At 35.2% G+C, this 12,052-nt stretch overlaps 1 protein-coding gene across 4 annotated transcripts in view; it reads left to right on the top strand.

The window, feature by feature from the left end:
* The window catches only part of LOC133862024 (phospholipase SGR2), a 31,571-nt gene extending 21,222 nt beyond the window's left edge, over nt 1–10,349 (top strand). For 2 of the 4 annotated variants that reach the window (XM_062297862.1, XM_062297864.1), the window contains 12 exons: nt 1,099–1,164; nt 1,304–1,855; nt 1,938–2,007; nt 2,098–2,219; nt 2,461–2,533; nt 3,320–3,422; nt 3,924–4,017; nt 4,095–4,157; nt 7,124–7,172; nt 7,560–7,663; nt 8,667–8,713; nt 9,668–10,349. In XM_062297862.1, coding sequence (XP_062153846.1) covers nt 1,099–1,164; nt 1,304–1,855; nt 1,938–2,007; nt 2,098–2,219; nt 2,461–2,533; nt 3,320–3,422; nt 3,924–4,017; nt 4,095–4,157; nt 7,124–7,172; nt 7,560–7,663; nt 8,667–8,713; nt 9,668–9,908 — 1,584 coding nt within the window. In that variant the 3' untranslated portion in view covers nt 9,909–10,349. Of the gene's footprint in view, nt 1–1,098; nt 1,165–1,303; nt 1,856–1,937; nt 2,008–2,097; nt 2,220–2,460; nt 2,534–3,319; nt 3,423–3,923; nt 4,018–4,094; nt 4,158–6,440; nt 6,564–7,123; nt 7,173–7,559; nt 7,664–8,666; nt 8,714–9,667 lie in introns of those variants that run through there. The other 2 variants (XM_062297863.1, XM_062297865.1) reach the window with 2 other exon arrangements.
* Nucleotides 10,350–12,052: the final 1,703 nt, after the last annotated feature.

The raw sequence follows: 12,052 nt of genomic DNA on the forward strand, positions 1-12,052 counted from the left end.
TAAAGGGTTAGAGGTAACACCAATTAAAGGCAAGATAGGAGAGGGTCAGTGATATGGTTCTTCATTATGAACAATAGACTTGTGATTTTGCTGATTAGGTCTAAAACATCTTATTCTAGCCTGTGGTCAGTGATATGGTTCTTCATATGAACAACAGACTTGTGATTTTGCTGATTAGGTCTAAAACATCTTATTCTAGCCTGTGGCTTACGAGATTTGCCCTTAAAAGGGTAGAGTGGCAAAAAAAGATTGAAGAATAAGCCCTTTTTTTTAGGTTTTTAGGTGCTCCCTAAAATTTGATTTATTTTCTTTTCACTTTCTTGAGGATGGAGTTTCCACTGTAATATTCTAAATTTGCATTTGAATTAACAGACTGTAAAATTTTCTTCTTTCATAAGAATAAGCCCTTTTTCTAATTTTTTAGGTGCTCCCTAAAATTTGATTTATTTTCTTTTCACTTTCTTGGATACATATCATTTCCCGTGTCAATGGAGTTTCCACTGTAATATTCTAAATTTGCATTTGAATTAACAGACTGTAAAATTTTCATCTTTCATAAGATGTGACTGACAATTTGTCTGATCAAGTAAAGCAGTTCCCCTCCCAGTCTGCCCCCCAAAAAAATTAAAAAGAAAAAGAAAAAGGAGATTTTTATAGTATTGAGAATTTCACTAATGATTGAATGTTTCATGGCTGTCGAATTGTTCTTTCAGAGCACCTTAGGTGGTTAAAGTGCAAGATAGTTGGAGGAATTCTTTGTAAGAGGTGTACACTAAAGATATGCTCTAGGTTTGCTCTCATAGCATTTTGGTTATGATCAATTAGAGGGTCATTTCAGGAATTCTCATTTTTACATATATAGACAAATGTAACAGTTGTTAGGGAGTTTATGAGCATAGTTATTGATTGAATAAGGATTTGTTAATCGTTATACCTTTTGTTGGAGATATCTTGAGCAGATAAAAATAGATTGATTAGTATTCTCCTTTTTGAAATGATAAATTTTGATTTAATACTGATCAACTCAAGGTATGAAGGATATTGGAGGTAACTTAACATGTGTAAAGCTTGAATTGATTAAAAATTCTTCTTCTCCAGGTATCCAACCAATTAAATCGGTTATATTTGAGGTTTCTGCAGAGGAATCCGGGTTATGATGGAAAGGTTTGCAGCTGTAGAACATCCGCTGTTTTTTTTATCTCTCTCCTTTTTCTTTTTCTTTTTTGTCAAAAAAAAATAAAAATGAGACATGACTACATATCTTCTATTTGTTGAATGTTCTATCATGCAAACGTTTGTACAGGTTTCCATATATGGGCATTCTTTGGGAAGTGTCCTCTCCTATGATATTCTCTGCCATCAGGAAAATTTATCCTCCCCATTTCCAATGGATTGGATGTACAAAGAACATGATAGTAATGGAGAATCATCTCCTGATATGAACAAACAGTCTTCTCCGTGCACCTCTTTAACTAAGCTGGAGGATAAAAACTTCACTGTAGTAAATGAAACAGAGGATAGTGTGGATCACTTTGAAGAGAAGATGAGTGCACAAACAAACCTTTTGGAAAATGAGGAAGGTGATTCTGTAGATTCTTCCACAATTGTGGGTCCTATCACTTCAGATTTTGATGAACTTGCTGCAAAGTCTATGGATTCCAAACAACCAGGTGGTGACAAAGATGTCAATAAATTGTTTTGTGATTCTAGAGATATACTTTCTCCACAAAGTGTCTTAGGCGAAACTATGAACATGAATTCTGGGCTCCCAATTGATGGTTTGGAGAAAATGGCTGAGGAAGTATGCGGCGATCAAAGCAATAAAGACAAAGCAATCAAATCGCTGAGGCAAGAGGTGAGAGTCTATACAAAGGATAATTTTTCTGCATGGCTTTCTATGAGTGCCTTTGTATAACATGTAATCTTTGCTGCTTCAGATTGGTTCACTAAGGGACAAGATAGCAGAATTGGAAAAGCAGAGTGGTGGAGATGCAACATTGCATCACGGTGATCACCAATCTTGATATATTGTTTTTGTTCTTGTATGGTTTTTTTTTTTTAGATACGTCTGAGATTTTTGATATGTAACATATACAGGAGACATGGAGGTTCTTGCAACTACTGCAAAGCAACCCATGTATGAGAAGATGCCACCTGGGCAAGATGATGCATCCAAGACTTACAACCCATATATTAAGTACACAAAGCTTGAATTTAAGGTAAAAGAAAGGAGATTTCTGGTTCTTTGATTGTGTAATTTCTAGTTTTCTTTTTCGGCAGGATAGATTAGGTTGCTCTATTTTTCTACCTTCTGCTTCTCGTAAATTTTCAGAAGTAAATGTTTTTATCTCTGAAGAAGAAAGAAATTGGTTTTTATGAAGTTTTTTTTACGCAAATTAGATCTATTTTTATTTTGGAATGGATATTGTCTCTCATTTGACTTCGATCTTTATACATCAGGTTGACACATTCTTTGCAGTTGGATCGCCTCTCGGTGTATTCCTTGCCCTTCGTAATATTCGTATTGGGATTGGTGAGAGTAAATACATGTGTTACTTATCAAAAAAACAGTAAATACATGTGTGGATTTAAGATGCTTTTATATATGTGTTCATGAATATCATTCATTGTATCTAAATCTTGTTATATCTTTGAAGAAATCTTCCACAGTTCTTTACCGTTTACTTTATCTGATATTATGATTTTTTTGTTAAGGTACTTTGTTTGTACTGACGGTATAGCTTTCTTTTCCAGTATGGAGCGATAGATTAGCATCATGTGTTTGAACTTCCATGTAAATTTTCCACTTTTATAGAGACTTAAAATCTGAAATGCTAGTTCAACTACTTGCTTGTGGACCTGAGATTCTGCATTTCGTAAAATTGAGTTGGACTCAATGACTATTTTCACTTTCTTTACATGTAATCTACCTGATACATATGCACAGAGGTCTATGCCGAAAGTTGTGTAATCTATATTTGAGTTTCTGGTTCCTGTTGTCCTGGTCATAGGTAGATTTCTTCTAGGCTTGGTAGATTTTAGTAGGTGTCCGTCTTCTTTTCTTTCTGTTCTTTTTGGTTGGGTGGGGTTGCTCTGTACCTTTTGACTGTCTTTTTCTCGACTGATGAACTACCACTTCCCAAAACTTGATATAATTGGAATTGGTTAATTTAATCATTTACCAATATTATAATCTTGTATTTCTTGCTCTCTTCTACAAAATTAATAATTTACAAAAAAAGGAGTTTCGGATATATGTGAAAGTTTTGAAATTCATAGAATCCAGATCTAATGAGTTGCTTTTTCTTCTTTGTTCCAGGCAAAGGAAAGGAATATTGGGGAGCAGAAAATATAAATGAAGAGATGCCAGCATGTCGTCAAATGTTTAACATTTTTCACCCGTTCGATCCTGTGGCATATAGGTTTGTAGTAGCTCCTCTATCTCATTGCAGTTGTGCAAATTTGTTCTGTTTTTTCTTGGTTAACAGACTTCGTATTTTGTTGGAATTGGGTGCCTGGAGGGCTGGATGTGGTTCGCCCAGCTAATTTGCTTTTTCCTCTTGATTTTGCTGATATACTAAATTTTAAGTGCTAGTTTTTTACTTATTTATTTATTTATTTTCATTATTGCTGATTCCTATTGTGTACTGGACATCTACGTGGGTTTGCACTCCATTACCTTCTAATAAACTTTTTCTATTAGTGCTTTTGATTATATCTACTTAAAAGAAAATAATAAATAGTTAACACAGGGTATGGCTTTTTGTACTTAAAAAGAAAAAATGACGGAAGGAGGGCGTATATTCAGTTTTGATATTTAATAAATCCTACCTAGACTGCTAGATCCTACAAATGAGTGCACATGTGTGTGCGCACACACCTACTTTCACTTTGCTCAACAAGATTTCTTTGAACTTCAACAGAATTGAACCGCTTGTCTGTAAAGAATACACCAGTAAACGCCCTGTTCTTATACCTTACCACAAGGGTGGAAAGCGCTTGCATATCGGATTCCAGGTAGGGCTCTTTAATAATACATAAATGTGAATTTAACTCTTTGTGTGTTTTTAATATGCTCATACTATGTGGTGTAGGAATTTACTGAAGATTTAGCGGCTCGTTCTCAGGCAATAATGGGTCATATACACTCCATAAGGGTGGGGCTTTATTAGACCTTCCAAGCTATCTGTCTAATTTTTAATATGCATGAGTTAGCTTTTTAGAGATATATCTTAAAGTATGAATTCAGATGTGCCAATCCTGTTTCTCAGTTGCTACCTGATTCTGGTCCTCTTTAAGACTTCTCTTCATCTCAGGATTGCTAGAATTTATGCTTCTTTGTTCCATAACTTTTTTTCTCAGCTCACTGTCACTCACAAGTTTTAATCTCAAACATCTGGTAACATCATATTCTGAAGAGCTGTAACATTATCTAACTATGGCATTAGATTAGTAATGGAAGGTGAAGTAGACTGTAATAGAAGAGTGGCTATGGTTTGGAGTTGCTGCCTTCTACTTCAAATTTTGAACTTACCTTGTTAACGTCTTAAATTCTAGGGAGAATTTCACTTATAACCCTGATCTTTTACCACTTTTGAAAAAATGTACCTAAATTTAAAAAGTCACTTTACGGTATTCATATTTCAATTTTTTTCAATTTTAACAATCCGTTAGAATTTTCTGTTAAATCTTGTTAAAATTTCTAAAATACCCATTTTTTTTTTTTTTTTTTATTTTATATATATATATATTTATAAAAATTTTCAAAGATTCAGACATGTGTGTTTTTGTAAATTTCGTTAAATTCTGACAAATATTTAATTCCTGGCAATTTTTTTCTTTTTCCTAGAAAAAACTATGGTATTTTGAGAATTTTGACAGGATTTAACGGAAAATTCTAACGGAGGGTTGAAATTGAAAAAAATTAAAAGATGGATACCCTAAATTGACACTTTTTAAAGTTTGGGTACATTTTTTCAAAAGTGACGAAAGATTAGGCGTTATAAGTGAAATTTTTCCTAAATTCTATGATCTGAAACTTTGGTTTTACTCCTTGGTAATCAATCAACAACAGCCTTTTCATTGAGTTCCCGAATCAAGTAGATGTCGGTAGGACATATGGCACTCTTTAGAGATCAATGCATTCTTTCTTTCTCGTTTTTTTTTTTTTTTTTTCCTTCCTGTTTTTAATTTAGCCAGAGCTTCTGATGCCCTTTCTGTAGAGCTGATGAATACATACAATTTTACAACAAAAAATCAGGAGAGATTGTGATTTGGATTGTATAATTTCATTGCTTACTTTCATAAGCAAGTTCTATATTGACGTAATGAGTTCCAAAGAAAGAAAAGAAAAGAAAAGAAAACCAACTTTGTTTCCTCATTTGTCTCATTGTTTTTTATTTTTCCCAAGCGTTTTTCCCGTGGATAGATATGATAGACTGGGAGGCCTAGTTTTTTACTATTGTGAATTACTGTAAAAAAGCGTATAATTATTTATGTATAAATGCAAAGTCAATCATTGTTGTTTCACCTATTTTTAATTAGCTCCCTAGGGAATAAAAATAGGTCGGAAGCTCCCTATGGTAAGCAAAAAGCACAAATAGGTCCAGGCAACCTACTTCTGTCTAAATTTTTGAAGAAGCCGTCAAATGCTACGTTAACACCAATCATATTGTGACACTAGTCACATAATAAAAAATTAAACATAGAAAAAAGAAAAAGAAAAAGAAAGTAAAACAAGAGGGGGTGGCTCACTTAGGCCAAATGGGGGTAGCCGAACCACCCCCTAAGTTTTTTTTTAATTTTTAATTTTTTATTGTGGGTGACATGTTATAATATGATTGTTGTTGACGTGGCATTTGACAGTTTCCATAAAAAATTTGGAAAGAAGTTGGGTACAGGGGCCTATTTGTGTTTGGATAGAGTTTTCTTCCAAACTACGTTGGATGAAATTTCCTCTAACCCAATTTATAAAAATGCCATTGTCTATTTTGCATGTTAGAAGTACATGCTTTTTTTAAATAGCAAGGACATAGTTGTAAGAAATTTTATTAAAAAAACATCTCTTCCAACTTCGCTCTTGATATTTAAAAAATATGTGCTTCTCACATGCAAAAAGAACACATGGCATTTTTATAGATTGGGTTCAAGAAACCAGTTTGGAGGAAATCTTTGTCCTTTGTGATTTTTACTTACCACATGGAGCTTCCAACCAATTTTTATATCCCAGGGAGCTTAGTGCAAATAGGTGAAACCACGTTGCCATATTTTGCATTTATCCCAATTATTAAGCCATTGTTACTGGCTTATAATTGCAGTTTAGAATATCTTAAATCCTCTTACGGTACTTAGAATGGAATCTTAGCCCTCCTCATTTTACTGCATAAGGACATAAACTTGAATTTATGGAAATAGTTTAAAAATGATTCTTATATATGAAGTTGGTAGGAAGGAGTAAGAAAAGAGTGCACAAGGAGTTGACAACATTGTGTGTGGGCTTCAAAAAGGATCTAGATATGGAAAGCTTTGGGTGGAGGAAAGGTTCTTGAGCTTTAACACCTTCCCTTGCTTTTTTTTTTTTTTTTTTTTAATATCAATGTCAGGGATTTAAATCCCCAATTTATATTTAGAATACCTTTTGCTCAAACTTCTAAGCTTCCTAGCAGATAAAATGACAAAAAATATATGGATGAGGAACGAAATGTCATTTTGAAGCTCAATAAGGTTTAAAGTTTCCCTGTAAACCTTTCAAATTGAAATTTTGTTTTTACAAAATAATCTTCAGATTGTCATTTACACTAAAGGTTCGACCTGATTTGGTAGGTTGGATATTGGCTTAACTCATAATTGAAAATGGCCTTGATTAGGTTCCCATTTCTCAATTTTTAATGAAGTGTGCATATGCATCCAAATAACTGCATTCTGGTTGTGTTGTTATATAGGTTTTTATTTAGGATTAATTGTCCCTATATTGGCTTATATAACCAACTGAACTCGAGCTTTGGTTGGATCCATCAATCCGTGTCAAATATAATCACGTTTACCCTATTATATGTTTTTGATGTTTTCTATTTTAGTAATGTGCAAGATGTTAAAAGTTCCAAGTTGTTTGCTGTTTAAACAGGACAAAGTTCTCACGGTTTGCCAATCCCGAAGCATGGATAGCCTAGAAGGTAACATGATCTTTCACCCCTCTTGTTTGCATAGCTTGTCTGTTGTTTAATCCGTTGTTCAATCTCTCTCTCTCTCTCCCCCCTCCCCCCCCCCCCCCCCCCCCCCCCCTTCCTCTTTTATTTTTATTTTTTAACTTCATATTCTCTTCCTTCTTTCCACACCGAAAAAGAGGAAAACAGGGAGAAGAAAAATAAACCATACTATTGCCTTAAAAAAGAAAATTAATTTTAATATAACCCAGCTCAACTGATCCCCAGTCCAAACTAATTGGTATTTGTTATGTAAATCCTTATTTTGTAATTTAAGCCTATCTAAGGCTGTAAACTTAATTCTTTCATCTATATTTTTTAAGTCATATTTTAAACAAATTTTTGTTTATATTGCAGAAGGGGGGGAGGATTCCCAAGAAAAAGAAGAGAGATCATATGGCTCTCTGATGATGGAGAGGCTAACTGGAAGTGAAGAAGGACGGATTGATCACATGCTTCAAGTGCGTTGTTTACCAATTTGATGCTAACCCTTAGACCCATACATTTCATTTCCACTGTTGATTAGTTACACAAAGCACTCTCAGATGCACATGCACACTCTGATATCTGCATGTATAAACCCATTGATAACTGGGAATAGAGGAGGGTATGAAATATCATCTTGCACGGGTCACTTGTAACAAGTTGTAAGATGGATAAGATTGCATCAGTTGTACATTCAAGGACCTAATGTGATCAAGGAGTTGCTTTTCATGTATCCCCACCTTGTTGCATGCATTTTCTAAAATGAGGATATGATGACTTGGTGCTGTCAGCACTGAGCATATATAGATATTTGGTGTGGCATGCTCATGATAAAGAGAAATATTTGGTTTCCATCTTTTCCCCATCTCTGTACAAGAGATGGGCAAGAGATTGATGTGTAACAGCTCTCCATGACAAATGCTATGACATGAATGTCAAGAGGGTTGAGGTGGATGACTTGCGACATATTGAAATATAACATGAGCAATGAAGATATCTACACAATGGTGGGGGCTGTATCAATTTAGGATAAGATGGGGGAGAGTCACCTATGATTGTTCATTCATATGAACAGAGATCTACAGATGCCCTAGTGTATTAAATTGAGTTGATACGGGTGGGAGTGTATAGGGTCTGGTGGATCCTATACACTATACGGGGGTAGAAGTAGTAAGGATATGATTTCCAAAGAGTATGCAAAGAATATGACCTTTGAAGTGATGAATGGCGGAAAATGATTCATGTAATCGATCCCAGTAGTTTTTTAGCCGAATCAAGTTGTATGTATATGTTGAAAGATTTTTGCCATTGTTCAAGTAGTGACTTATCTTAACACATGAATAGTTCCCAGCATGATGGGTGTTACCTGGTTGTTTATTTCCTCTTAATTTGAAACATAAAGGATATTAAGTCTTAAGTAGTGAATACCAGCTCATACTGTTGTTTTCTCCAGTAAGAGTTTTGATGTTGGTCATGCAGGATAAAACATTTAAGCATCCATACTTGCAAGCCCTTGGAGCACATACGTAAGTATCGATTCTCTACTTCGAATAAAAAACTTTGTTATACAAAACTTTGGTGTTGTCAATCATTTTTTGTTACGGAGTGAATGTAGCATCTTGCAAATGATTTTGATCCAATTTGTAATCTTGTTTTAATCACATCTGTGGTCACGGGAATATCTTAAATGTGTAGCTATCTTTGGGAAATGCCACATAAATCTGCTTGGTATGTTCTTCCTTGAAGTGTGGCATAATATCATGACTCATAAAAGTGCTAGGCCCATCTATACTATTCATAATAATAGCTGAAGACTCTTGGAATCATCTATAACATGTAGTTCCACTTAGTACACAATTAATCTAGACCTGACATAATTAAAACCCAAGTTTTTGGACGGTTCCAATACAAGACCTTCATCCATTTTTCCATCAAATTAATCATAGAAATATGATAGAAATAACAATTATGCTCTTGAGATGATAAAAAGAAAAATTTCTATTGCAGTCGCCCTACCCAGCCACGGTAGTGGGGTTATGCCTACCCTGGTCACTGCCCAACCAATCATGGGTGGGTAGGTACATAGCTTGACAAATGCTCCTTGGGTTTTAAAAAGTGATTAAACACTCATAAATCTTGGTTTTAATTAATCCATATGAACTTGCCCAGCCCTTATTATGAAATGTAAAATCCATAATAAGAACTCATAAATCTTACCCATTCCAGATTTAACTAAATTCCTAAAGTTCCCCCAATTAAAAACTCAAGTCTGAAAATTAAGAAAGCTAGAGACTCCTATGTACTCTAATCTAAAGCTTAGGTGCTTCCAATACCAAAACTTCAAGCTTTAATAGTCTCCTTTTATTTTCATCCCCATTCTATGCAATGGGAAATAGTAAATTAAGGATTAGTAACTTGAGCCTGTCAACATTGCTTTTGTTTATTGGTTCTTCGTTTAATTTGTAAATCTTGGCATGCAGAAACTATTGGAGGGATTTTGATACTGCCCTTTACATATTGAAACACTTGTATCGACATATTCCTGAAGATATCAGCTCAACGGAGGAATCTAGCGAAGGCAACTCAAAAGATAGTAATTCCGCCGCAGGCTGGCCTGATCAAAGAGAGAATGTTGATGAAGAGCTTCCTTTGACATTCTCCGACAGTTTTACGGTCAGAAATTTTTCGAGGAAAGCCAAGAAGGTTATGAAGAAGCGCTGATGATAGTGGCATTCTACTCATCTCTTCATGCCTTTAAAATGCAAAAGTGCAACTGGGGACAGTCGAAGCAAATTTGCCTTTTACCATATCACTGCTTTCTGGGCCAAATTATTTCATATTTTATACGTTGCAGACAGTCCCAAAATTAATGATATGCCAAGCTGCAATGGGAAAAGGATATGCAATTAATTGTCCACGCCAGCCGCCAGGGCTGTCCCTTCAAAGGGAAAGAAAAGGGGATGGCGAAATGGGGGAAGGAAACCAGAGTAGCTGTCTGTTTAATGGGAGAGCAATTTCTCTTTACACGTAGAAGGAAACGTAGGGCATACTTGCTGAATGAAACAAATCCCTGTTGAGATTTTGGTGAATTGAAATGCAAGTACATAAACAGTGTATATTGTTGTTCAAGAAATATAAGAATAGAATAAAGAATGATCGAAACGACGCTGTACGTTTTTCTTTTTCCTTTTTTCCGTTGAAGAAAATTTCTTGATATTGGCGACAATTATGATCGATCAATTCCAGCAAAAAGCTGTGCATCCTTTGTTAAATCACTGCCCACGTTAGCTTTCCCAGTAATTTTACATGTTATATTAATATTTATCAAGTGTACATCAAATAATGAGGTGATTTTTAAAATTACTATTTGATCAAGTTCACCATTTGGTTAATCACATGCTCAATGGTGATTTTAAAAGCCACTTCATTATTTGATGAACATTTATGCATGTGTCATGTAGAAGAGTAATTCTATTAGTACATTAAGTGTCTATCAAGTGTCTTTCAAAAAATAAGGTGGCCTTTAAAATTACATTAATTGATTTTTTTTTGGACACTTAATATACTAATAAAATTACTCTAGACGTAGAATTACTCTAGCTTTCCATTGAAAGTACAGTTAATAACCGATATGTAGGAAATTTTTATCCTTATTCAACCCTTTTTCATTACCCAGCTGGGGAAGAAAGGAAAAAAGAAAATAAAAGAAGAAAAAGTGATTTATGGATCGGATTGCTTCGGCTTCAAGCTTCCCTGGCCATACACGTACAGATATATATATATATATATCCTAAACCTTTCCTATAAAACCCTGGCAACCGCGCGTTTCTATAAAACCCAAAAATCTTTTAGAAAATTCTCTTTCCTGGGAGAACCCTAGAGAGAGGAAATTATGGGAAAAATAAAGTTTAGTGAATGGGTTGGCAATGAGCATGAATTCAATGATCATGAGAAATACAGAGCTGCTAAGTTTAGGGAATGGGTTGATTACAATGAAATGTACAAATGCGTTGAGGCTCTTTGTTCACTGAAGTACTCGAAACCCAAGCCAAAACCCCTTCAAAGTTTGCCAGGATACCCGCAATTAGGCCTGCCGGCGGTCCCACCGGTCCCAAGCCTCACCGAGCTCATTGGAGCGTGCTCTGAGCCTTTTGAGAAGCAGTTGACAGGGAGTGATGTGAAGGACAGCCAAAGCAGGCTGTCCATCAACAAAGCGTACGTGAAAAACTCTCTCGTGCCATTGCTGAACAAGAACGATGATCTTTTGAAGGGAATTCCCGTCACTGTGTACAATACTGCCGGTAAGGAGTACCCAATGACGTTCAAAATATGGGCGTCCAAGTTTCATGTTCTCATGCGAGGGTGGAAGTTGTTCTGTAGTGATCATAAGCTGCGAAAGCATGAAGATTTCGTTACGCTATGGATGTTCCGCCACGCTCGAACGGCAAAACTTTGCTTTGTCATCTCTTCCAGAAAATTGCCGGCGTTACGTTCCAGCCCTTGAAGATCGAAGAAACTCATCAGCAATGGATCCTAGCTAGCCTGCAACTCTTTGTGGTTTGCGTTTCGTTCGGCTTCCTCTGATCTGCATGTGTTTTGGAAATATAATAGTGTTAGGTTATTGCGTACGTGTTCATAGTAATGACGTACCTACAAAGTATTTCGTGCTAGAATATATATGTCGGCTAATATTAATATTAGGTATTGATATTAATATTAATTAAAAGCATCGTTATGGGTATTACAACTTTTCTTACAAACTGATCACGTGGCAGTTTTTTTACCAATTATAGATTGCCATGCATATGAGTTGTAAGGGAATTATAATAAAACTGTCGTACCCAAACAATTTTTTTTTTTTTTTT

This window comes from Alnus glutinosa, chromosome 2 (genome assembly GCF_958979055.1).
Source record: "Alnus glutinosa chromosome 2, dhAlnGlut1.1, whole genome shotgun sequence".
Classification (NCBI taxonomy): Eukaryota; Viridiplantae; Streptophyta; class Magnoliopsida; order Fagales; family Betulaceae; genus Alnus; species Alnus glutinosa.